The 26,580-nt window shown below is 39.7% G+C and overlaps 1 protein-coding gene across 2 annotated transcripts in view; it reads left to right on the top strand.

The window, feature by feature from the left end:
- Positions 1-26,191, top strand: part of SRGAP1 (SLIT-ROBO Rho GTPase activating protein 1) — a 247,823-nt gene extending 221,632 nt beyond the window's left edge. For both annotated transcript variants that reach the window (XM_081060579.1, XM_081060580.1), the window contains exons 16-22: positions 2,483-2,588; positions 5,441-5,665; positions 7,857-7,936; positions 15,481-15,661; positions 16,711-16,845; positions 16,958-17,297; positions 21,112-26,191. In XM_081060579.1, the coding sequence (XP_080916705.1) occupies positions 2,483-2,588; positions 5,441-5,665; positions 7,857-7,936; positions 15,481-15,661; positions 16,711-16,845; positions 16,958-17,297; positions 21,112-21,489 (1,445 nt within the window). In that variant the 3' untranslated portion in view covers positions 21,490-26,191. The remainder of the gene's footprint in view (positions 1-2,482; positions 2,589-5,440; positions 5,666-7,856; positions 7,937-15,480; positions 15,662-16,710; positions 16,846-16,957; positions 17,298-21,111) is intronic.
- The last annotated feature ends 389 nt before the right edge of the window (positions 26,192-26,580 follow it).

Raw genomic sequence — 26,580 nt, forward strand, 5'->3', positions numbered from 1 at the left:
TTAGGTAATAACCTTTTAACCAGTTAATTTCAGATATGAAACAATAATCCAGCTCTGCCTAAATATATAGTATTTATAGCTGCAAAATCCCCCTCACCCCCGTTAAACTCAATGAGTTGCGAATTACTTCATCTGTAGGTATTCCATCTCCTCTGTTTGTACAATGTGGCTTTGCCAAGTGGCCCATGAAGTTGTCAAAGAAGACAAACAGATTACTCTGGGGCATGTTTTGATCCTCCTGGGACACTTGGAACTGAATTAGGTGGACATGTTGATAACTTAATTATTGAGTTCTTGTGGCCTGAGTAAATTTATGCACCTGTTTAATAATTTTTGTTTTAAGCCTCTTACTCCTTCTTTTCAGAAAAAAATCAACATAATTGTCTGGAAAGTATATTAAACAAAGTGCTTAAACTCAAGAGATGTGCCCCTAACCTACCTTGCTCATAGTGTTATTTTTTCCATTTTGAAATACTTTACAAATTAAAAGGCAGGATATAAATGTATTTATTTCAATATTACTGAAATCACACTATTATGTATTACAGGTTTATCTTGAAAATTTTAAAGTGTTAATCAGATGATCGTGTTTTACTTTATACATTCTAATTAGAGTTTCTGATATCCATTTTCTAACGACAACAGTGATAGTTCCAACTGTGGCATAGTCGAAGATGGCAATAAAAGTGATTTTTCCCGAAAATGATTTGTTGTTTTGCAAACTGATCAGTAGTTAAATAAGTCTGTTCCTAATGCCTTTTCAGCCATGCAGAGAGAAAAATAAAATGCCTGTGACCTGGCGGTTTGATAATAAGTGAAAAGCAGCTGGGGTTAGCGTGCGAGATTCCAGGGACCTGAGCTTGGTGTGATTAATTATGGCAGTGGTTCTCACCCTTGACTGCATAAAAGAATCTCGGGCATCAGCATTTTAAAAAAGTCTCCCCAAGTGATTCCAAGTCAAGGTTGAGAACCACTGGTTTAGAGGCATTGGAATGGGGACCTGAGTTAGGAGAGTATTATGATGGTCCAAGTTAGAAATAATACAGATTTCAACTAGGAAATTTCAGTGAGATATTCAGGGGGTGGAAACAACAAGACTTATGTTCCACACATGGGAGAAAAATAAAGCAAAGATACCATTTCTGTAGGAGTGATGATCCTAACCTTGACTCTATGAGGTTCCCTTGAAGAAACCTAAGTAGAGATCCTTGAAGGACAACCCCATTTATGGGTGGGAGAAGGTCAAAACACTTGAGAAGTGGGAGGAGAATCAATAGTGTTAAAAGCTGAGGCCTGAGATTTTCAAGTAGGATGGAGGAATATCTCAAGCAAGTACTAAGAACATATGTAGTAATATGAAATTACAGTAAGCTTTTAAAATGGTTTTGAAATAGTTTTCTCAAATGTATGCTTATTGGATGTCTTCAAAGTTGTACTCTGTAAAGGTACTTTGAATTCCAAGAAAGACAACCAGACTTACGAAACAATCGGTTCTGGTCGCAGCTACCGGCTTTAGCCCCTGACCCTGGGTAAACCACTTACCCAGTTCTCATTTTCCTAATCCATTAAACGGGGATGACAGTGCATGCCTTGCCTACTCCACTGCATTGTTATCGGTATTAAATTAGGTAACAAAAGTGAAAATGTGTTGTAAAATATAGACTATTGTACAGATAATGGATTATTAGCAGCAACCTTTTTGCTGCTCTTCACGAGCATTTCAGTATTGAGAGGCTTTGGACAATTTGTTTTCTAGGAAAGAGATAAAATAATACTAGGATGTCCCAGGTACCCCTCTCCTTAGGGAGCTCACCATCCTACAGGGAAGACCGGATAAGGAAATAAATAGGTGTAAACACACCAGGGTGTACATTTTTTGAGAGCAGGAATCGGAATCACTAATGTACTCCTAAAGCCTAACCTAATAGACTCTCCTAAACTATTTTGTTTAAAAAAATTGGTGAAATCATAGAAGTTAAAAGGTCATATAAATAAAATACTAGAATAGTTTTAGAGAAGGAGAGCTTCAAAACCCAGCACATTGCCAGAATCATAGTAACAGACGTAAATATTATGATGGATTCATGAATAAAGGGGTAAAGGGGAATGTCCCGCAAAACTAGTTTAGTTATCAGGCAGCAAAAAAAAAAGAAAAAAGAAAAAAAGGGAAGGGGTTGGAGCCATATCAGATGCAAAATCAAGAAATAGCAACAAGTGAAAATTTATTTTTAAATCTAGAAAACTCTTAAGTTGCTCAAGGCCAAGAATGTGGAAATCAGAGAAAACAGTGATAGATCAGAGGAGAAGCCCTCAGAAATGGGGTTCCACCCAAGCTGGTCACTTATTCACTATGTTGGTTATGCTTGTATCTCACCCAAGGGCGAGGTAGTGCTCATGTTCAGATAGGAAATTTGGTCCTACAGTGTTCTGCTTTAGACGTGGCAAGTGAAAGGACCCTGACCATGTCGTCTTCTGTCTGCAGGAATAGATAATCTCTATGAGAGGGCGCTTCACCTCCGCAAAGTCCTCCTGACCTTGCCCAGGTCGGTCCTTATAGTGATGAGGTACCTCTTTGCCTTCCTCAACCAGTAAGTACCCGAATGCTCGGCCCAAATGCCCATCTTAATTCTATTGGCACTGCTCTCTCTCAAGTCTTTCTTTCTTCTTGGTTGCTGTAAAATGTACCTTGGGTTCCATTTGTCAGCAGAGTCAAAGAGAAGAAGATTGAATGTAGACGAAAGGTACGTTTTTCCTCAGCAGGTCAAGGTCGTTGTTATGATAGATGAAGGATGCAGAAACTGGCCGTAAATGCAAAAAATATACAAATTTCACTATAAAGAACACTTTTCAGGGCAATATATGTTTTTTCAACTTCCATCCAAAGCTAATGTCATGAACGTTTTTTGTCAAAATGATGCAAACCACTCTCACTGCAGAAAGTTTCTGTGATTTTTTTTTTTTTTTTTTTTTTAATGTTGTAATGTGGGATAGGGGAACTGTGGCTAAGACTTACACCGATCCAAAAAAGAATGGCTGGAAATTCAATATAATGAGACATTGTCAAGAAAAAGATATTTCTTAAAAAAAGAAAAAATTTATAGGCCTAAACAGAGAAGTCTTAAAAATACACTGCATTATTTTCAAAAATAACTTTTACTCTTTTAATTTAGGCAACTTGATTTTCAGTTGTGATACTTCCTGATACATAGACTGTTCTGAGAACATCTTCCCCAAGTCCTAAGAGTCCCCTTGCTATTTAGTGTCTCAGTAGGAAATAAAGCAATTGGAAATACAGGGGGAATAAGCTTGGGGAAATGTCTTCTCATTCTGGCACGGATTCTCCCTTCCTAACATTGGGATATTTTCTCTTTATTTCACTGGAGGTTTTAAATTCTCAAAAGCCATAGGGATTTATTACAACCTAGCTGACTATTCCTGAAATCATACCCTCTCAGGGTGACCATAGAAACCAAGTATCATGTAATAGGGACATACTGGCAGGGAACCATACAGATTGGAACTAAAACATCCACAAATGACAGTAGAAACCCATTTGAACATAAGTCACCACTGGAAATAATATCTAGAGAGATGGGTATAAACTATGTTTAGATTAAAGAGAAGCTTGTCAATTTTTACCTTTAAATAAGCCTAGTCAGCCAGGAGGTTGTAAAATCTGAAGGCTTGCCATTTTCACCTTTAATTGCATTAAAGGGAGGGAGTCCCTTGCATTCCTGCTGGCCCTCTGCATGCCTTCCCAACCAAATTCTCCTGATATGCTGAGCAAAACCAACTGAGAACCAATAAACCACAACAGACTAGGAAACCAAATTATGAATCAAGAAAGTTCTCAAAGCCTGAATCAAACTCACCACATACCGTATGTCAACAGAATGGCAGATGTGCCCTGACAAGTCAGCCAGCCAGCATTACTTCGAGCATTTCTGCCCAAAGATGCCCCCTTGCTCCCTGTTCCTTTCACGCAGGGAGAAGGCCCAGCCTCTAGGGTAGGATGCTTGGGACAGGAATTTTGAAAAGAGAATCTACCTATTATAAAATCAAACGCGGATAAATAACATTTTTATGTCAAATTTTTGCTCTTCAAGCCAGCACTGAATTAAAGACCCGGAAAGATTAATTGTGACTTTCCCCATTGAACTTAAGTGTGTCTTTAGAAAATGAGACCATTCTTATTCTGAATCTCACTTCGCCTTCCTGCATCCATTTTCAAGGTGACCTGTAACATGATCGTGGCTATTATCGTGGATTTTTTTTTTTTTTAAGATTGTATGTTTGAGAAACGGCAGAAGGGAAAGACATATGTTAGCTGTAGAAATTATGCTTTTGTAGTTTCTCCTTTCTAGGCTATCTTATTTCCAAAAAAGGGTAAAGTATCATGTCATATGGTTTCTCAGTTCTTTTGTGTGTGTCACCATCTCACAAAGGTAGTCGAGTCTCTTGTTTGTCTCCTTCCATCTGTCATCTGTTCACCTGGATTTTACATTTCCTTCCCAGATCGACATTTTATACACTGAAAAGATAACATCTGTAGGTTCTCCCTGGAACAGCACCTTGCTCGTGTGTTAGAGGCACCACAATAAAAACGGGCTTATTTTCAGTTTCTTGTGGAAAATATCTCACGAATATCCATTGGATTGAATTTAGAAATAGTAGGAGACAACCGGAAATCTCCCCAAAGTTTGTAGTTTGCCAGCTTTAAATGAAATGAGAGAATTGAGGAATCTTGTCCCCTTCTCTTCACCTAGTGTTGCTAATCATACCCTCAAGCAAATTACAGAGTTTGGGGTTTGCTGTCTCTCAGTGGTTACAAAGAAAAGGTGCTTTGTTTTCCTCAGGATTTATAGGAAAAAACTGAAACCTGAGATGTTTTTGAGTAGTGGGGGGGCAATTTTAAAGCTATCCATAAAGCTTTATGGAGATTGCTACTGCCCTTCCCATATTTACTTGAGCAGCATTTAAAGCCTGACCGTAATGTTCACAAATGAAACTCATTTACTCGATTCCAGTTTCCATTGTAGTAGAGATTATCTTGAACTCCCTTGTGGCTTTGAAAAATGCCACTTCATTAAGCAAGTAGGACTTACATTCCCCTTTCAGTTTCTATCTAGTTGAAAGGTTATAAGTCACTTTCTTTAGCGTTTGCTGAGCCAACTTAAAGTAGGATGGAATATCATTTTATTAAAATAGTCAAAACCGAATAAAATGTTTGAAAATAGATCCCTATTTTCAGAATATGGAGTATCTTTTAGACATCAATCTTCTTTTTTCCTCCTTGTTCTTTTTTTCCCAATGCAAAACATTTTAATAGGTTGTGAAATATACAGTTATTAGAATTATCTAAATATCACTTACAAAAACTGACATATCACAGTAGATGACCCCTTGTTCTTTTATTAACTCCTTTCTTGCTTCCTTTCAGTCTTTCACAATACAGTGATGAGAACATGATGGACCCTTATAACCTGGCCATTTGCTTTGGCCCAACATTGATGCCCGTCCCAGAAATACAGGATCAAGTGTCTTGCCAGGCTCATGTGAATGAAATTGTCAAAACCATCATCATCCACCATGAGACTATTTTCCCAGATGCTAAAGAGCTGGATGGCCCTGTTTATGAGAAATGTATGGCTGGAGACGACTACTGGTAAGTCCAAAAATTTTAGTCCTCCTCTCCCTGGAAAAATTATAGGAGTATAAATATCAACTTAATTAAGAAAAAGAATTGACCATAAGCCACCAATGCTACCAATTTAAAAAAGCATTAGGGACACGAGATAAATTAGAATGCTAAGACCCATGGCAACAGTGGCTTCTTATTATGGAAACTCATGTCATCCTTTTCTTTTCCCCAGGTATGACATCTTTTGAGATATATCCCCCCCATCATGGCTTTTGTAAAGAATAAAGGATTTGGTATTACATAGAGCTATATTCATTTTTACTATTCCATCAGAAAAAGATAACTGAATTGACATTTTCATTCTGAAATCAAAATTCACATTTTAAAGGAGGCCTGTCAAGCAAATGTTTTCATTCTTACTCATTTTCATTTTTATTCTTACTTATATTATCCTAACCAATTATAGTAGTAAATGGTTATTTTGAGCAAATTTATTGCATTACTGTATTGTTGGGATACCAATTTTTTAATACAACAGTATAGACACCTTCCAGTGAAGTATAAAAATGGGGGAAGTGTTGTCAATTGAATAATCCTAATAGCAGAAAACCTTAAAAGGTTTATGTACGCTATTTGTTGTAAAAGTTTCAGCTTCTACGGAATCATATACAATGAAAGTAGCTTTGATTCCTTGAGCCTCCTATCACATGCCAGCTCATCAGGGTATAGCATCCCTTTTACTCCTCATACCACTATACCAAGTAAGTTAAGAGAGACCAGCGAGCCTGTCTATGACTGGTAGTAACTAGAGGCAGCCCAAGTTTGTCTGATGCCAAAACCCACACGATTCCTCTCACTCACCAGCTGCCTCCCAGCCTATCTCAGAAACTGCCCTGTGCAGATCAGATGCAGGAGCAGCTGGAAGTGGAGTTGTGTAAGCCCTTCATTCTGGACCGTCTTCAGGACTCTGTTTCCCAGTGCCTCACCAGGGATTAAGTAGAAGTAGAATAAGCAGCGGAAAGATCTCAAATAACTAAAAGTACACTTACTTTTTACTTAAACCACAGTGTGATCTTAAACCACAGTATGGTCCTATGCCTTAAGAAAACTGAGAGTTGACTCTTTCCAGAGATACTGCTTTCTAAATTAACAACAAAGCATGACAGATGCCAGGTCTATAATATATCCAGCAACTTTACACATGAAATTCAATTCAAACATATTTATTTGAGCACTGACTACGTGCAAGATACTGACTGAGCTTGGCTCTGAGAAGGTGGATGAATAAAACTCAGCCCTGGTGAGCTACATTTTATTTTCATAGTCAAATTTGTTTCAAGACCAGTGTCATAGTCACATTTAGTACTTCCAAATATTCAGGGCTTTATCATTTAAGTTTTTCTGTCTTGTTCATTTTCTCAAACAGCAAGTATGCTGATGTCTGATTAGTATTATTTGATGCATTGTACCCTAAGACATTTTGTGGTTGCTACTTTTTACAGAGTAAAAGCCCCATAGTAAAGAGTCTTGCAGACAGTGACGTGCTCGCTTATGTCCTTCTCCCATACATAGTGTTCTCTATGTTGCTCATTCTAAACAAGAAGTCAGTAATGTTGTAGTTACCTTGTTGCCCAACACCAGCAATACAGATGGGCTTTTACAGTAAAGTCAGGTTTGTATTTGTTTCCAGTGCATTCCATTATCAGCATGTATTTGAGGAGAGGTAGTGGTAGTATTGAGGGTAAGTTTTTTAACTCTCACATAGATGTAAAATGAACATCTGTCAAGAAAAGATGGAAAACATACTACAATCAATTCAAAGCAGAAATCAGAGCCCTCAATTTATATGCAGTAAGGAATGTTGAAATGAATTTGCAAAAACTGGTGTTATCTGTGGGGCAATAATTATATCCCACTAAAACTCATCAGATTTCAGATTTTTATTTCTCTGGGTAAGAATGATGTCTCATGCTACAAGTTTTCTGCAAGTTCACTTTGTCTTTACAGAGTGATAAAATAACCTTGTGTCAAAGACGAAGGGACATACACTCCCATAAGACCAGATAATCCTTGGAGGCTGCAGCATTCCATTGAAAGGCTATCCAGTAATTCTTTTGCCATTCCAAGTCTTTTATTTTTCTTTACAGTAGCAATTGTTCATTTCCGAAATTCTTTCCACTTTGGCTTCGTATGAATTTCTATTTCCGCTCCACAGTGACAGCCCCTACAGTGAGCACGGTACGCTGGAAGAAGTGGATCAGGACGCTGGCACAGAGACCCACACCAGTGAAGACGGTAGGCCCTGCGTTCACACTATTATAAAACTAGCCTTTATGTGCTTGATTTAGAATTGCTTATATTAAGAATTCAGTTGACACAAAAGACTATTTATAAGATATGGGTAAAGTATGAAGAATAACATTACAGTGAACACCCGTGGAACCACCACCAAATTTAAGAGGAAAGCCATCATTACTTTTGTGCTTCCCTTACCCCATTGCCCTTTCCCCCCTCAAGGGTAACCACTCCATGTTTGTTTTTCAATGATTTATCATTTCATTGTCTATTTTATTGCACCTTCTATAAATGGAATCATACTGTATATATTTTCCACCATTTTTTTCTACTCAACATTATGTTCCTGAGATTAATCCCCATTGTTGCGTGCAGTTATCATTTATTTTACCATGTATAGTATTCCATTGTATTTGTTTCATAATTGATGAATAGGTGAGGTGTTGCCTACTTTTTGCCATGAAAAACAGTGCTGCTGTGACTATTTTGAACATGTATCCTACTGCAAATGTACAGGAGTTTCTCTTGGATATACACACTTGATTGTATCAAACATTGTAATCTTTGCCGATATTTCCAGTGTGGATTGCTATCTCATTGTGGTTTAATTACATTTCTATGATTGTTGATGAAGATGTTGTTTTAAAATATAGGGTATTAGTAGAAAATATGGGGGATAGTAAGGTCCACAAACCACAAGATGATTGCCATTGAAAAGATACTTTGTTTTTCACAGTTCCCAAGAGGAAGGGGGCACATCACTCATTGAGGGCCACACAAGAAATCACCAGTGTCTGTCCTAGGTAGAGGGACAAGGAACCACCGGGCAAGAGCCTTTGGTGTGGTTTCCACAGGACAGGCGAGGCAGGGTAAGCAGGTTCAGCAATGGCTAGTTTGAGTCAGTTCTGCTGGCTCTGGGGCGTAGGGGCTGTCTCTGGTTGTCTGGTACCTGGACCTGAGGTGGTGAGTGCAGGGAAGTAGTGGCTCAGAGTGTGAGAGCCCAGAGAGGAGGTGGTTGGGGTGTGGGCTCTGGACTTTGTATTTGAAATGCACACTGCAGGCAAATTGTTTGCTATCTGTAGGAACTGGCTAACCCTGGGAAGAGGAGTCCCTCTGGGGTCAACAAGGCTCCAGATGTCAGGATACAGAAAATAAAAAAACTGGGTTCATGCAGATATACTCATTTTCATGTGTTTGGATTTCTTCTTTTGTGAAATTCCTATCAAGTCTTTTGCCTGTTTAGGGACCATTTGACCACTGTTTGTTTCTCTGGGCTTTTTTCCTCTGTTTAGTTTGATTTGGATTTGGTTTTTTCCCTTGTTTTGTAAGAGTTCACTGTGGTTCTGGATCAGGTCTTGTATTGGGTATATGTTTTACAAATAGCTTCTGCTCTGTGCTTGTCTCTCTTGTGCTTATTATTATGTCTTTTGATAAACAGAGGACCTTCATTTTAAAGGAATTGAACTTATCAGTCTTTCCTTCCTGGTTGTTTCACTTTGTGTCTCCTTTAAGAAATCCTTCCGTGCCCTCAGGTAATGAAGATAATTCTCCCCACCCTCTTTTAAATCTTTTCAGGTTTTGTTTTTTACACACAGATCTTTGTTCTACCAGGAATTTATTTGGAGGTAAGGTGTGAGGTATGGGGTCAGTTCCTTTTTTCTCCTTATGGACACACAATTCTTCCAGCTGTTCTGGTACTAGTTGTCCTTTCTCCACTGCTCCACACTACTGTCACAAATCAAGTGCTCTCTATGCTGAGTCTGTTTCTGAGCTCGGTTCGTTTCCACTGGTCTACTTGTCTACCCCTAACCACTATCTTAATTTTCATACCTTTTAATAAATCTTAGTATTTGGCAAGTCAAGACTTCTGACTCAGTCTTCTTAACATTTCTACTTTTTAATTGCAATTCTACTTTTGCAATTTTACTTAATTTTTAGACTCAGTTTTTCAAGTTCTTAAACAAATAAGAAAGAAAACCTAAAAAAATTGATATTTTTATTATGTTCAGTCTTCTAATCCACAAACATATTTCCAGTTACTTTATGTCTCCCAGTAAACTTTTATACTTTTTTCTGTAGAGATCATTTTTTTCTTTTTCTAATTTCTTGAGCTTGACGCTTAACATGACTTTTCAACACTTTTTAAATATGAACATATAAAGCTGTCAGTTTTCTCTTAATACCTCTTTTGCTGTATGCATGACCGTTTTATTCTCTCTTTCACTGTGACCAATCTGCTTTAAACTCATCCATTGAGTTTTTATTTTTAATTCTTTTTCCTCAAATTCTGTTGGGTTCATTTTTGTATCTGTTGCTTGGCCCTTTTTTTTAATAGTCTTTTGCTCTTTACTCATGCTGTTAATCCTTTCCATTGTTTCAGATTACATGACTGATCATTCTAATAAATGCAGTCTTCCTGGATTTTTTTATTTATTTATTTATTTTTTTTGGCTCTTGCTGATTGAGTCTTATTTTCTGGTGGGTGTGTTTTGTAATTTTTTTTACATATTTCTTGGAATTTTCTAGAATTCCTTTAGGTTCAGTTCCTCCAGAGAGGGTTTGCATTTACTTCTGCCTGGAGCACAAACACCTTGGGACCACATTGAATTTTTACCTTGAGTTTTTCCAGGCCACCCTGGTAGTATGAACTGAAACTGCAAACCTGCCTGAGGACTGGAATGTAGTTGGGATTCTCAGACTTGATTTGTTCCAAGGCTTGAGACAGATTATTTCTTTAAGGCCGGGAGGTGGAGATGGAGGGGAAGGCTGGTGGTTGCTATCTATGAAGAAGGGAGGAAGCTTTCTGGAACTAGAAGTTCACGGTGACACAGAAAATATGTTGGGGAGAGGAGGAGGTGAGCTTCTCTACACTGAGACATCCCCTGGACTTACTCTTTTGTGTCAAATGAAAACTTAAATTAGCTAGGCAAGGAAAATGCCCTCAAGGCAAACTCTGACTCACATTTTCTAGTGTTCTGTTTACCTCACTGAATTCCCCCTTTCATTGAGTTTTTAGTATTTAGTATGGTTCCTTATTAATGCCTTTACAAGGACTTTTTTTTTTTTTAATCCAGCATTTTCAGTTGATGTCAGTGGCGGCTAATCAGGGTATCTAATGTGTTTCTTTGTGTTTTTAAAAGTGAGATGAGTTGATATTTTCAGAACTTAAGTTAGAAGATACTAGTTGAAGTGAGAGCTGTGATGTTGGTTTTGAAAATCTCTGAGCCCTACCTCTGCCGCCATTCATTCTTAAGTTTCTTTGTTCCGCTATATGATTCATTCCTTTTTCACTGATGACTTCTCTAAATGTTTCCTTGCTTTCCTCTGTGGCAGGGAAAGCCGAGACAAAGCCCCAGCTTTCTCTCTTCCCAAAGATCAGTCTCACCGCGGTGCCATCTGTCAGGTGTTCTTACCTCTTAACTGTAAAAGAAGAGCTTTGCTGAGGGCTCTGTGTTTTAGATAACATTTTGATCAAGTTCTTCTGATTTTGTTGGGAAGAAAAAGCATTGCTTACAAAGGACAGATACTCTTGACCACAGCCAGCCCCTAAAGCCTGGTGACTAAATTAACTAGAGTATTGGTTATCTTTTTTATTGCCCAGGTGTTTCTTTTCTTTTCTCTGGTATGGTATCACTAGAGAGAATAGCTTCTGTTTCCAAAAGAGAGGCTGTCACAGAACAAAACCATCATCTGCAAGGGCAACAAATGTAGGAGAGTAAGTGTCAGGGACAGCAAGGCCCCAAAGAGTAAACGTGATGTACTAGCGTTTTGTATAAAATTCGAAGACATGGAAATACAAGACTTGATAGCACCAGGCAGTCAGAAAATCAGCTGTACTGAATTTTCTTTCCCTTTGCCCAAAATTATAATGGCCACTCAGAAAAAATGAAGCTGTCATGTTGCACTCTTATTATTGTTATTGATAGCAGCGGCGTTCTACAGAGGCTCTGTCTGACCTTAAAGGACCATGTGACTCTGTGAAAGGTATGGGGCCTCGCCCTGCCCTGAGATTGATTTGCTCTGCAGTTCCTTGACTAAGATGTGTGTAAATAGCTTATTGATTGACACTTGACTGTGAAATGATTCTCATGGGAGCAGAAAGAGTCAAAATAATGAAATTGCTCAGAATTACTAGTTGATGTAGTAGGATTACCAATAAAATGTACATCTGATTCATCTGGTCATTCTTTCATTCTTATTGAATTAAATAAGCAGAGACCAATAATCCTTTTGCTAGTTGTTTCACAAAATAAAAAGAAGAGCTAATGAGCATATTAGTCATGATTATGAAATTATGATAAAATCTGTATATACCCTGTTTCCCCAAAAATAAGACCTAGCCAAACAATCAGTTCTGATGTGTCTTTTGGAGCAAAAATTAGTATGAGACCCGGTATTATATTACATTATGTTATATTATATTACATTATATTATATTTTTTATGTTATGTTATACCCAGTCTTATAGTAATATGACTGGGTCTTATATTAATTTTTGCTCCAAAAGACACATTAGAGCTGATTGTCCAGCTAGGTCTTATTTTCAGAGAAGCATGGTTATTAAATAGTCTATTAATCTTAATCTATTAAATAGTCTTAAATAGCCCTTGGCCATCATTGACAGTGTATGATTGAATGGCTTTAGAGAACATTAATGGTTCTCTCTTCTTTTCTCTTTGACTAGTACATGGATTATACACTATGTTATGGGTGGGTATCTTGCCAATTTTTTCCAACAAAACAAAATTTTGACATGTGCATATGTTCACATGTTAAATTTGCAAATTACATGTCATGAAGTTCTTTTTACTAAATTGGCATGTCTTCACTCTTCCTTGGATATGTTTATTTGTGTCCCCTATACCATGGACATGTTTATTTCTGTCCCCAGGGACAACTGGGATAAAAAATTTGGTATCTGTCATCTCAGGTCAACCAGGCTTTATTCTTTTTTTGCAAGTTTAGAACAAAGTAAATAGCCTCTCTGACTATAAAGTTATATTCCTCCTCTATGAAGCAGACTTGTGGATGTTTAATAAAGCTGCTATTTATATTGTTTCAATAAAGAAAATTAATTTTAGGTGGGAGTACCAGAGTGTTAGCATATGATCTAAAAGTTATAAGCAGTTGTTAAAGGACTAACCTGTTTTAAAATCTTTACACCTACTTTGCTGCATATACTAGATGCAGATTGCAGTGTGTTAGTTCTGCAATATGAAATATTACCCACCTTAAACATTATCCACTAGCGAAAAGATGGGGCATTTTTTTTCCTTTACTTTAAATGTATAGCTGAAATTCACCCAGGCCCTTCAGGTAAAGCACATCCTAAGCTTTTTCAATATGTTGGTTGATTTTTATGCTTTTGCCTCACATGTCGCAGAGAATGTTTGAATTTATCAAGTGAGAAAGAAGCTAAGCTGATTATGCCAGGACTCCTTATGCAGTTATTCCATATAAGTACAACAGATACTGAAGATATGGCAATGAACTTTGGGAAAAGATACACTGTTTGAAATGGGAAGGTTTGTTACCACGGGAAACATGACAATTTTTTCCTGAAAAACTATTTGATTGATAGGTATTAATCTATTATGTATGCATATATATTCGAGAGTATTTGGAAAGTAGCAACATGCTCAGTTTTGGGCAAATGAGGTATTGCTCATTGCATACAGTTCTTTGTGCACCTACCACTTGTATTGGCCCTTTTTAGTTTTATTTATTATTGATCAGAAGTTTATTCACCTGTGGTCGATAGCAAGGATGAAGATGGAATGATGGTGAGAGAGGGGGAAAAAGAGCATAAGGCCCCAAATTGAAGGGTATTTTGCAATAAGCTGACTCACAAAAAGCACCTCTTATACTGGTTTTGTTTAACTTGTCCTTTTATTTGCCATCAATATTTGTGGTCAGAATTAAATCAGAGCTGAAATTCCAGTTCTAGGCCCAGAGTTCAATCTTTTTTTTTAACATTTTATTTGGAGATTGTTATAGATTCACATTCCATTGTAAGAAATATAACAAGGAGATCCCATGTACCCTTCTCCCAGTTTCCCCCAATGGGAATAATATCTTACAGAACTGTCGTATAATATCACAACCAGAAAATTGGCATTGATACAATCCATCCACCATATTCATATTTCACCAGTCTTACATGCCCTCATTTGTGTGTGTGTGTTTATGTTGTTCTATACAGTTTTTATCACATGTGTAGATTTCTGTGACCACAACCATAGTCAAGATAACAGCTCCATCCCAAGGAGGCCTTGTGCTGTCCTTTTATAGGCACAGCCATTTCCTTCCATTGCCTCCCCCAACATGGCCTCTGGCAACCAATAATCTATTCTCCATTTCTATTATTATGTCATTTCAAGCATGCTGTATAAATGGAATCATACGATATGCAACCTTTTGAAATTGGCTTTTTTCACTCACCGTAATTCCCTGGAATATTTTTTGATCTCTAGAAAATATAATTTCCGAATCCGGTCTTTTCATATGGGTACAGGACAGTCTTACGTTATGCTCATTTCCTGGGTAACATCCAGAATTTGTTACTGATATTAAAGAAAACAAAGTTGTCTTTACCGTTGGTGGCAGTTTAAAGACTCGAGGGCCAGCCCAGTGGCTCAGGCAGTTAGAGTTCCATGCTCCTAACTCCGAAGGCTGCCGGTTCGATTCCCACATGGGCCAGTGGGCTCTCAACCACAAGGTTGCCAGTTCAATTCCTCGACTCCTGCAAGGGATAGTGGGCTGTGCCCCCTGCAACTAAGATTGAACACGGCACCTTGAGCTGAGCTGCCGCTGAGCTCCCGGATGGCTCGGTTGGTTGGAGCGCGTCCCGTCAACCACAAGGTTGCCAGTTCAACTTCCGCAAGGGATGGTGGGCTGGAAAAAATCCTGGAAGTACACACTGTTCCCCAATAAAGTCCTGTTCCCCTTCCCCAATAAAATCTTAAAAAATAAGTAAATAAAAACCTGATAGTGCTAAAAAAGTAGATGAGAAAGTTAAATGTATTCAAATAGTATGTAATGTGGCAAGTTTTTTTAAACTTGACTTTTTAAAAATAAGCAAATAAAACATAAACTTCCTACTGTTCTGGGATAGTGATTTTTCCGTGCTACAGATGACGTTCACATGTTGCAAGGGAACTCCGTCAATGTCACAGCAGCATCGGAGCGATTGTGGAGGATATTACAACCCAAGGAGCGATCTCATATATCATATTGCAAAGTTTAAAATAGTTTTCATTAGACTGTCGTTATAGCTCTAGTTAAGAGGCTGTGGAAATTCAGATCTAATGTTCAGTTTTTCGTTGCCTGAAGAAACAAACTGATGACAGCCAAAGATGTTTTTCTGTATCTCTCTTAACAGCCTCCTTTTCTCCTGCATTGATGATTTGTTTATTCCCTTGTTCTGTCTGAATGGTGAAATGGCCTTGTTTGTCGCCAAGGCCTCCTCTGCACCTTTCAGAGTATATCTCATGCCTCTTCCTAACAGCCCTGTCCCTCCCTGCTTTCCGGTGTGTTCTCTGTAGAGTGTGAGCCAATAGAAGCCATAGCCAAGTTTGACTATGCTGGGCGATCTGCCAGAGAGCTGTCCTTCAGGAAGGGAGCCTCCCTGCTGCTGTACCACCGAGCGTCCGAGGACTGGTGGGAAGGAAGGCACAACGGGATTGACGGGCTGGTGCCTCACCAGTACATCGTGGTACAAGATATGTGAGTAGGCCCAGTGTCCATCCAGTGCCCGAGCGCACCCGCGGGAACCTCCAGCCACTGTTCTTAACCTGACCTCGGTCATGTGACAGACGCACAGGACGGGGTACAGTCCTTCACCTTGCTAGGGGGTCTTTGCTAACAGAACTTCAGAGCAAGCCAGGTTGGCGTTTCCCAAACCTCCTCCCAGGATGTTGGGAGCAAGGACTAAAGAGCAAGAGATGCCTTTAGAAGCTTTCGGATTCTTAGGACCTGTGCAGAGAAGAGCTTTCAGAGCGGAAGGGACACTGCTGATTCCAAAACCAGTGCTGCTCTTCTTTTGGCTTCTGTCTGCTGTTTTCATTCCAGATTCCCAAAAAGAAGAGACTGACCTAAAAAAAGTATCATCCCCAGGCTTCTTTTTTTTTTAATTTTGCTGATCAGAAAGCTCTAATTTCAAAAATATTTACAGAGATGGGAAAATGGTCATAATATATTAAATGAAAGAAATGGGTTGCAAAATGATATATATACAGTATAATCTCTAATTTGTGACAACAGTATTTCACAATGCATCACCAATTTAGGAGCTGGTTTTCAAGGAAAAGAGAAATATGTCCCATAAAATGTATACAGTTACTAAATGACTCAACCTAATTTTAGAAATGTTAAAATGTATATCTCAGAATCCAAGAAATATTGTATGAGTACATATAAACGTGCAGTCATATGTATTTAAAAGTATAAAAATATAAGTCTATAATATAAATAATTATACATATATATGCACATAACTGTAGGTATGTATTCCAGGCAAAGAAAGTGTAGAAGGATATATTTTTTTAAATTTCTAACAGTAGTTGTCTCTAGATGGTATGTTATATTATAACTGATTGTTCTTTCATTCTTTTCTGTATAGCTGAATTTTCTAATTTATCTGCAATGAAATTATTTTTATAATGAAGAGAAAAAATTATGTGACTAAGAGACTTACATACGTAAATGCTATCACTTATTTTTTTATCCCCATTAGTCTAGCAAAAGACCCTCACTCTTGATCCCCACTGTTTCAGGGATGACACGTTTTCCGACACTCTGAGCCAAAAAGCCGACAGCGAGGCCAGCAGCGGGCCAGTCACTGAAGACAAGTGTTCGTCCAAGGACATGAACTCCCCAACAGACCGTCACCCTGATGGCTATTCATCCAGGTAGGTGGAGGCTGGTAATCAGGTTCCTGACCCTCCACTTCCCCACAGTCCCTGCAGCCTTGCACATTACCCAGTGTCCTATTCTCTCTCTTTCTCTCTGTGTTATGTCTAGACAAAGAAAAAGAGGAGAGCCACCCCCTCCAGTAAGGCGTCCTGGCAGGACCAGTGACGGTCATTGTCCCCTCCACCCCCCACATGCTCTTTCCAACTCCTCAATTGACTTGGGGTCCCCAAACCTGGCCAGTCACCCCCGAGGCCTGCTGCAGAACCGTGGCCTCAACAATGACAGTCCTGAGAGGAGACGCCGGCCAGCCCATGGCAGCCTCACCAACATCAGCCGGCACGACTCCCTCAAGAAGATCGACAGCCCTCCTATTAGAAGGTCCACGTCATCAGGGCAATACACAGGCTTCAATGACCACAAGCCACTGGACCCAGAGACAATCGCTCAGGTAGGATTCTTTCAGTGGAACAGTGTACGCTAACGGTGTTTCCCCGAAAATAAGACCTAGCTGGACAATCAGCTCTAATGACTTTTGGAGCAAAAATGAATATACGACCCGGTCTTATTTTAATATAATATAAGACCGGGTATAATATAATATAGTATAGTATAATAATAACATAATATAATACAATACAATACGGTATGGTATAATGTAATGTAATGTAATATAATATAATATAACATTAGAATTGGGTCTTATATAAGACCGTGTCTTATATTAATTTTTGCTCCAAAAGACACGTTAGAGCTGAATGTCCAGCTTGGTCTATTTTCAGGGAAACACGGCACTACCTGGGTGTGGTGAGGGACATGTGGAGTTTTCACTTTTTGTAGCTAGGGGTTTTTTTTTTGTATAGAACCAACTAACAAAAACAGAAAGGAAATTAGCTCGTTCTTTAATTTAAGACCTGACTATGAGTCTCCTTTGAAGAACCATCTGTTTACTGGAAAGGCTCAAGTACATTAGGTTTATATTGATTTAAACAGACATAGTAGAAAGGTAGGTCCCAGGGCATTCAAATGCATTATTGCTAAATAGCCAGGAAAATTCTGCAAAGAAGAATAATGAGGAAGGACTAGCCCTACCAGGTCCTAAATGCGTGCTAAAGATAGTAGTAAAACAGAGACATTGATGGAACAGCATGGAGAGTCCAGAAACAGAAAATTTTAGTATATGATAAAGATGACCCTTTCCATGCAGGAAATGATGAATTAGTCAATAAATAATACAAGAAATAATGGTTAGCTATTTGAAGAACTGCAAGTCTGCATCCTGTGTCACTTCTGAATGCATGCATGTGTTCACTTGCTCACAGTGACTGCAGAGAAGGGCTCTGTAGTTTTTCCTCACAATTAGAATTGACAAAGTAAAAGTACCTGTAAAACAATATTAATGGATTTTCCTATAGTTCCACCATTTTCCCCTCCAGTTCTTTTTGCAGCATAGGCCACCAAAAAATATGTGGATAGCCAGTGACAAAGGAAGTGAATAGATTCAGGGTTTGCCGTTTGAGTAATCTAGAGCATCTTCCAGCTATCATGAAGCTTAAAAACTAAATAGATCAAAAAAGAAAGTGAATGAGAAATGAATGAAACAAAAATGGGGAAGTATTAAAGATACATTATTTTAAATAAAAATTGCCCAAGGAAACCTGCATTGATATGACAAATTTCCAAGCTATTTTCAGTGTTCTTAGCTAAAAAGAATTTTGGGTAGCAAATTAGATTGTGTGGGGAATTCAATGTGTTTTAATGTGTTTTGAAAATTAAACCAATTTTAAGTGCACAATTTTTCAGCAAAAATCAAAAGGACTTTTGACCTTTTTGGTTTTCTCTATTTGAAGTTCTGTGCAGAGCCCTTTGAGGCCTGCTTAGAACCAGTGATATTTGACTGCAGCTGAATAATGATTCGAGAAATCCATAACATCACTTCTAAGAAGCAGGTGAAATAAGATTTAGGTTAGACAGATGGGGAATTAGGAGCTTGGGGGGAGGGGGAGGCGTAATAAGGTCTGTTTAACCCTTTGGCTTCTAGAACCAGGAAATCCTTTCATTGTAAATCATAAAAACAAATACTCAACAGATAAACAAAGCTCTGTACATTCTCTCTGGGGCAAATACTTGTTATAAAAAACATCCATATGCTTAGCATCAGATGGAAGTCACATATGAAAATAATCACTTGAACAGTGATATCATCCTCATGAAATGCCTTCCAGCTGTGTCCTTTGTTTATCTTTCCATCTCTCATCTTCAGAGTTTCTCATGAGATCGACTAAGCCTGCCATCATGGTGTTCATACTAAAACATGCAAACTCTCTCATTTAACAAATCAGTGGAACCCCTGATGGAGTTTTGGTTTTTTTTTAAATGACAGTATCCATATGTGATCATCATGTCGTGGTTGTTTCATTTAGCAAACGTTTATTGAGCCCTTACTGTATGCCAGGCCCCCTGCTAAGCGTTATGAATGCAAAGTTAAATCAATAGCCAGCCACTGCCTGAAGGGGCTTATAATCCAGTGAGGAAGATGGATATGGAAATCATTTCCCATTGTACAGTTCCATAAGGGTGTGCTCCAGGTGAGTGAAAGAAGAGGCCTTTCAAGCAGACCAGGGCAGTGGTTCTCCACCCACCCTACCTCCCAGAATACCCCACCGTGTGTGTGTCTGTGTGTGTGTGTGTGTGTGTATGAAAACATAAAGTAAAATTTACCATCTTAACCAGTTTTAACTGTACAGTTAAGTCAAGCACATTCACATTGTTGTGAAACCGATCTCCAGAACTTTTTCATCTTGCAAAACTGAAACTGTATACCGGTGAAGAACAACTCCCTTTTTGCCCCTCCCTTCAGCCCCAGGCCACCAGCATTTTACTTTCTGCTTCAATGAATGTGACTGTCTCATAGACAAGGAATCATACACTATTTCTCTTTCTGTGACTGGCTTATTTCACTTAATATAATACCCTCCAGCTTCATCCATGTTGTAGCATGTGGCAGGATTTCCTTCCTTGTCAAGGCCAAATCATATTCCATTGTATGTACATACCACATTGTGCTTATACATTCACCCATTGACGGCGCACATTCACCTTCTTCAAACAAATATTTTCTAATTCCCCCTTTGCTATCTGAAATAAATTAATAAATGGCATACATAATTTTTAAAAATATATAAATCCTAAGTATAATATAAAGAAGAAATAAACAAATATTAAAGGTATTTCCGTTAATGCTTGACAACACTAGAAGACAAATGAGAAAGCGAGATGCTTTTACCAACACTAGAGCATCATAAATACAACAATTAAAAATGCACACTGATGTAAGAGTATACAGTTAATTAGTCTTAACTCAAATCCTGTGAAAGCTGTTCCCATTTAGTGATAGGATTTTTCTAGAATGGTGGGCAACCCTTTGTCAGTCCCAACTATAAGAGAGTATATAATTCACATGACAGTTTCATTCCTAGAAAACTTAACACCATGAAAAAAATATTTTGTGTTTATATATAAGAAAGAATTAGGTTGTAGGATCAGGTTATTATACATGGATATTCATCTACATAAATGTCTGGAGGACATTCAAAAGTGGAACAAGATGTGGGACAATTCATTGCATGTAAACTTCCTAAGACACATGCAAGATATCCAGTGTGCCTGGCCCCTGCCCACCAAGTGCTAATAATGCCTCCCCATTATGGTGACATTTGAACACACACACGCATTCACCATATTACAAAAATGCCCTCTATGGGGCAGGACCACTTCCCTTGAGAGCCACTGGTCCGTATCATCAGGAGAACACTTATACTGATGTTTGAAGAACTGATAGGAGTTAGCCTAGTATACACTTTGTTGAATGAATGAAAGAAGCCTGATTTTTCATTCCAATTCACTTTTATTTCTTGAGAAATTGTTGTGATATCTAAATTTAAGCTACTTTTACCACAAAGTGAAGTAGAATTGTAGATAATAAGTGAGCATGTAAAACTGAAACTACCAGAAGGCACCTAGTGCCTTAGAATAGCAAATATTTGAGAAATGGCTCCATGAGCCATTTTGTCTTGTTCTCCTAAACATTCCAAGTCAAAATAATTACCTGAGATGGCATTATATTTATATGCTCTCCACCGACTGTGAAATGAGCACATTCATGCTTTTGCTGGCCTGTTTCCTTTGAGATGAAATATATGGGTTTCTCTACTTTAGTATTAATTATGACTTTGTTCTCTGTCTTTCTGATGGTTTTACAACAGGATATTGAAGAGACGATGAACACTGCTTTGAATGAGCTCCGAGAACTGGAGAGACAGAGTACAGCAAAGCACGCCCCCGACGTGGTTCTGGATACCTTAGAACAAGTGAAAAACTCTCCCACGCCAGCCACTTCCACGGAATCTCTCAGCCCTTTGCACAACGTTGCCCTCAGGAGCTCAGAGCCTCAGATTCGACGAAGCACTAGCTCCTCCAGTGACACAATGAGTACTTTCAAGCCCATGGTGGCACCCAGGATGGGTGTGCAGCTGAAGCCTCCAGCCCTCCGGCCGAAACCTGCTGTTCTTCCAAAAACAAACCCTACCATAGGACCTGCACCTCCCTCCCAGGGTCCGACAGACAAGTCTTGCACAATGTGAAAAACAACCGAGCAAGGTCATACAGGGAGGTGATTTAAAAAAAAAAAAACGGATTAGTGACAAAAGTCAACAGTCCATAACTTTCCTTAGTTTTGTGCTTATAACTGGAGATCTTCTGGCTTTTCTATGTTCTCGAATGTAATGTCTGAGACTAGCTAATGTAACACGGGCATTTGTATTTTGTAATTTCTTTTTTTTTTTCAAATAACTGGACATATCTTATGTCATTTTAAAGACAATAGAAACACTTAGACTTACTTGAAAATTCAATGCTGCACCGTTTGTAATGAAGGCAGCACGCCCCTGCTCCCCGCATTCCGCAGTGCTTCGGGTTTCGTGTAGCCTGGCTGAGGCAGAAATGTTTGGATCCCCAGGCGCGAGAATCTGAGTTCCAGGCTTTGGAGTAGAGCCAGTGTTGGTCTGTGGCACTTGGGGTAATGGCCGAAAGGGGATGATGGCTTTGTTTGGTAGCTGACAGCGAACACCTCTGATAACCATGCAGGGGGGCGGGGTTCAGCTCCTGCTAAAGCCGTGCCATTGTCACAGTGGGACATTCCCAGTGGGACCTTCAGCCCATGGACTGAATGAGTTGGGTGATTGCCTTTTTCATAACAAGTTGCTTCCCTGGGTCCAGGCTGAAGACTCAGCGGAACCGGTGGAAACCCTGCAGTTCCTGCTGGGAACTGCACCTGGGAAAAGAGAGAAAGAGCCCTCCGGAGCTATAGATGTGACTCCTTCCACAAGCCCCGTCAGGCCCCAGAAGACTTTCTGGGTGCATTGCCCCACAAACTCCCTCTGGGATCTGTTGTTCAGTAACTGTCTGACAGTATTTCCAGCTCCCTTGAATCCCTGGGTTCTCTGTGGAAATGGAGAAAGCAGGCAGCACATAAGTCCTTGGTTTACTCAACCTTCTCTTCTGACTAAATGACCTCGGTTCCTTTAGAAATGCTCCAGAGGCCTGATAATCCTAAATTGAATCCCCCGCTGTCATCTCTTTTGGTCTCCTTGAGTCAACCCTGAACTGGCTACGGTACTGGGGTAAGAGCCGTGCGGCCACGGTGGGAGAATTACCTCATGGTTCCAGGCTCATTTCCTCCCAAATTTGGAACCATGACTCTTTTTTTCTTTTCTTGTCTTTTTTTTCATGTAGTCTCTATGTAACTCACTTACCTGAGCTCCACTAGGGGCCCTCTTTCTCTGACATCCTAGCACATAGACAGGTTTAGCCCATATTTATGCTGTGTTTCCCTCTATCTTGAAAATGTCACTTTGAATTCAGTTTCTTTTACTAAGGTACAAATCACCGTTCTCCCACCAGGAGCAGCTTATATCATCTGTAAATCTGTGAGCATTTGATCTACTCTATCATTGAACTTACTGATGAAAAAACTTTTTTTTTTCTTTAAAGATAATAGATGTCCAGAACTAACCCCTCTGGACCATCACTGATTTCCTTCTAGGTGTGGTTTCAAACTGGTAGCCAACTACATGCCTACCTAAGAATGACATAGTCTGGACTCGACAGCCCATTGGTGAAAGCATCATGTAGGGAAGAATGAGGATCTGTACTAAAATCAAGGTCATGACTTTGATCTCTACCTCAGTTTGCCAGTCTAATCATTCTAATGCAAACAGAGATTAAATTAATGAGATAATCTATCATCAGACTACTGGTTGCTTGCCTACAGCCTAATTTCACAAATGTATTGAACAGTGGAATTTTTTTCCAAGTATTTCCAAGTATAGTAAGCTTTTCAAGCTCTTAATTTTCAGAGCCATCCATCCTTTTTGCCCATTTGGAAAAAGAGGCCCAGCTCAGCATCTTGTGGAACCCCTCACCATTTCTCTTGAGCTTTAGCCATCCTTCAGCACCTTGGATATATGGAGACAGCCAGGACTGAGCACTGAATAGCACTAATGCTTTTTAAACAATCTCCCCAAATTCCCTAGGAAATTTAAACTCTCCTAAATAATTTCCCAATTCTTTCTGGATTCCACTTTGGTATCTAATTCCCTGTTGCCAGATGGTGCAACAAGCAAAGAATAAAGGTGGAAGTAATAGAGGGGCGAAAGGAAACTTTAAATCTCTTAGAAATTAAAATAAAAAGGTTTCTTAACAACCAATTTGCATCTTTGATGGAACAGTAAGATGTTAACAGAGGGCAGGCATCAAAAGGGCAGGAGTGATTTGAATTTTTTATTTGGTGGGGGAGAAGGGTCCTTTTATAGGCTTTCACTTCAGCTTTTCAGATCTTACTCCAAGCTCAATCATCCTGACTTCCCCAGGGAATCCTCCCCGTGTCTCTTCTCTTTGTTTACACTTGTGATAGAATGAGCATGGCCTTTCTGCCACCAAATCAGGACTCTCCTGCTGGGGATGGCAGAGAACATGCTGCTCTAGACACTTAGAGCCTCAGAGACGGTGCCTTCCCTGAAACAGCTCCTAAAACTCAAACTCGCCCATCACACCCTTTACCTCTCTCTATCTTTTTTCCCTAAACCCTTGCTGTCACCCTGAGGCTTTTTTTTACCTTCCAGTTCCCAAGGAAGGATGTGACTTCAGAGTGAGTGAGGGCTCAGTAAGGACTCACCTGTCCTTTGTTTAGTAAAAGCCTTCAGATTCCAGGGATGGGACAATGTGGCCACTATACCAGGGATCCAAAAGAACACCTAGTAAGCTCCTTAAAAGCTTCAGCTACTGAGAGACTTCAGCTGGTACACGGCCTGCTTTAACAGCCACAGATGTAGCACACAGGGGAGATGGGAAGGTACAAGGAATGGGGAGAGAAGAAAGAAAATGAGCCCTGAGATATTATCAGTCCTCATGTGCAGTTTGGGAAGGGGGTCATTTTGATGATGGGAAAATGATGGTTCTAGAAAGATCACCTGACTCCACTTACACAAGAATTCACTGTATGAATTCTTCTGTATGCCCCTCCATAGAGATCACTGAAGATTTACCAAGTTGGCCCTTTGGTCTGAGTCGGGGTGCTAGGGGTGGATTAGCATACTCATAGAGAGGAAGTTACTTAGTGCTCTGTAGGTTATTCCAACCTGTTGAATGGCCCTTTGTAGAGCTGTATGTTCATGCGCATTGTCAACACTGTTCACCAGTTTTGCACATTTTCACACAACATCAGCTGACTTTGATGCCCCTTGAGCCATTCATAGTTATTTAATGGTCCCACCTAATCTACTGCAATGAGCATGAATGTATCAAGGGATACAGAGCGCTACGGGTCAGATTGTATCAGTTAAGAGTTTTCTGTCTCTTACACCGTTTCCAAAAAATGGGCTTATAATTTAATTAAGAAAAAAGAGTGGGGAGGATCGTTGTTTCCTTAGCCTTTGGGAATGACAGCCTCTGGGGTTTACAAATTGAAGAAACTTGCATCTGATAATTATAGCCTCCGAAATCCAGAGTTAAAGAGTCTATGGGTCTGTTGAGGGGCTTAGAAGACTTCAGATTTGGGATGACACTCATTAGTTCCTGACACAGTAGTGAGAGGCCCTGAATGCAGGAAATGCACTTGGGACTGAGTCTTGCTCCGACTTATCCACCACAGAGGCCCTGAGCCACGGGGCAGCTTAGAAATGAAGGCTCGAACCCATGTGTCAATAGACCTTCCTACTCCAGGCCATCCCCTGAGCAGAAAACCCAACCTCCAGCTGGGCTGGGGTGTCAGGCTTAGTGCAGAGTGACTTTGGCACAGCTTCATTCAGATTAGTGAAACAAACTGGAAATTGAGCTTTCACTTATCCTAGTATACTTTAAAAAAAAAAAAATAGTCTACGTGATATAATCGAGATGGGTACCTGTATCTTTAAATTACGTAGGGAATTTTGTATGTTTAAATAATTGTACTGGGTTCCATAATGTTTATCTTAGAAACTGTTTAGTAAGAGAAAATATATAAACCGTGCATTTGTGAATGCGCCCCTTAGAGCATTCATCCAAGTTCCATGTGTGTGTGATGATTATAGATGTTTAAAGTATAGTAAGTGGCCGTGTAACGGAAGAGACTGCTATTGACCCACGGGCGTAAGGGTAACTCTTGCCCGCGTAATTAAATCAGTGTTGTCCTTTCCTGTTGGTTTGATCCGTTGCAGTACCGGTAGCTTTCTGCTTGTGACTGTTACCTAATCGTGTCGATGTACATCTGTAGTATGTACATGTGAAAGTGCCTTTCTATTTTAGGAGTTTTAGCCTTGCTTTTTACTCTGGACCCGCTCTTGCCCCGCCCACCGCCCTCGTCTTCCTGCTGCTCCCGGCCCCATTCCGACTGCCTACCTGAGTGTTTGGACACGTCCTCCACTCTCTCCCAGCTTCTCCATCCCACCTTCCTGTGCCTCGGGTGGGCAGCCTCGTCCTGTCCTGCATCCTGGTAGCTGTGACCGTGTGTTCCCCGCCCCCACAGTAACTCTCCCTGCGTTTTCCCACCCCAGCCCTCCCCGCCCCGCTCACCTGTGCGCTCTGTCCTGCCTCTTTTACCATCACATTCCCTGTCTCCGAGGTGAAAATGAAGGGGGATGCTTTTACAGTTCTGGAAGAAAAAAAAATATGTTTTGTTAATCTGTTGTGACATTGCACTTTTATGTATAGTACTGTACATTTTGGCATGTACCATTCCAGGCTTCAGTATACAGTCAGGTCTGTTCTTCACGGTGTATCTTTATAATAAATAAGATAGTTCCGGCTGCCTTTGTTTGCTTCCGATTTGGTGTGGTTCTCCGTGGTGTTTTCATTCCTTTCTTTTTCTAATTATTATTTACCCTCCGAGCTGAGTTGCATTAAATACTGTGAAACTACCTTTTTGGGGGGAAAAAGTTATCCCACTTGCATTTTTGTGGATTTGAAAATGAGGCCTCCTGCACAGGGCGTGGTCCACACAACCAGCCTTTTTCAGAGTCACAGTGGGGAGACCCCTCCCTGTGTAGTAAGGGAATAGGGATTGGGAGACTTAACTGAGGCTGAGGAACTGTGATCCTTCCAGAACACTCACCAGATTGCAATCTCCTTTTAGGAAGACTCCTTGGCATAGTAAACCTTGTCAAGCTGATCTTGGGTTTCATTTGAATAAATTGAAATGC

This window comes from Rhinolophus hipposideros (genome assembly GCF_964194185.1).
Source record: "Rhinolophus hipposideros genome assembly, chromosome: 9".
Taxonomy (NCBI): domain Eukaryota; kingdom Metazoa; phylum Chordata; class Mammalia; order Chiroptera; family Rhinolophidae; genus Rhinolophus; species Rhinolophus hipposideros.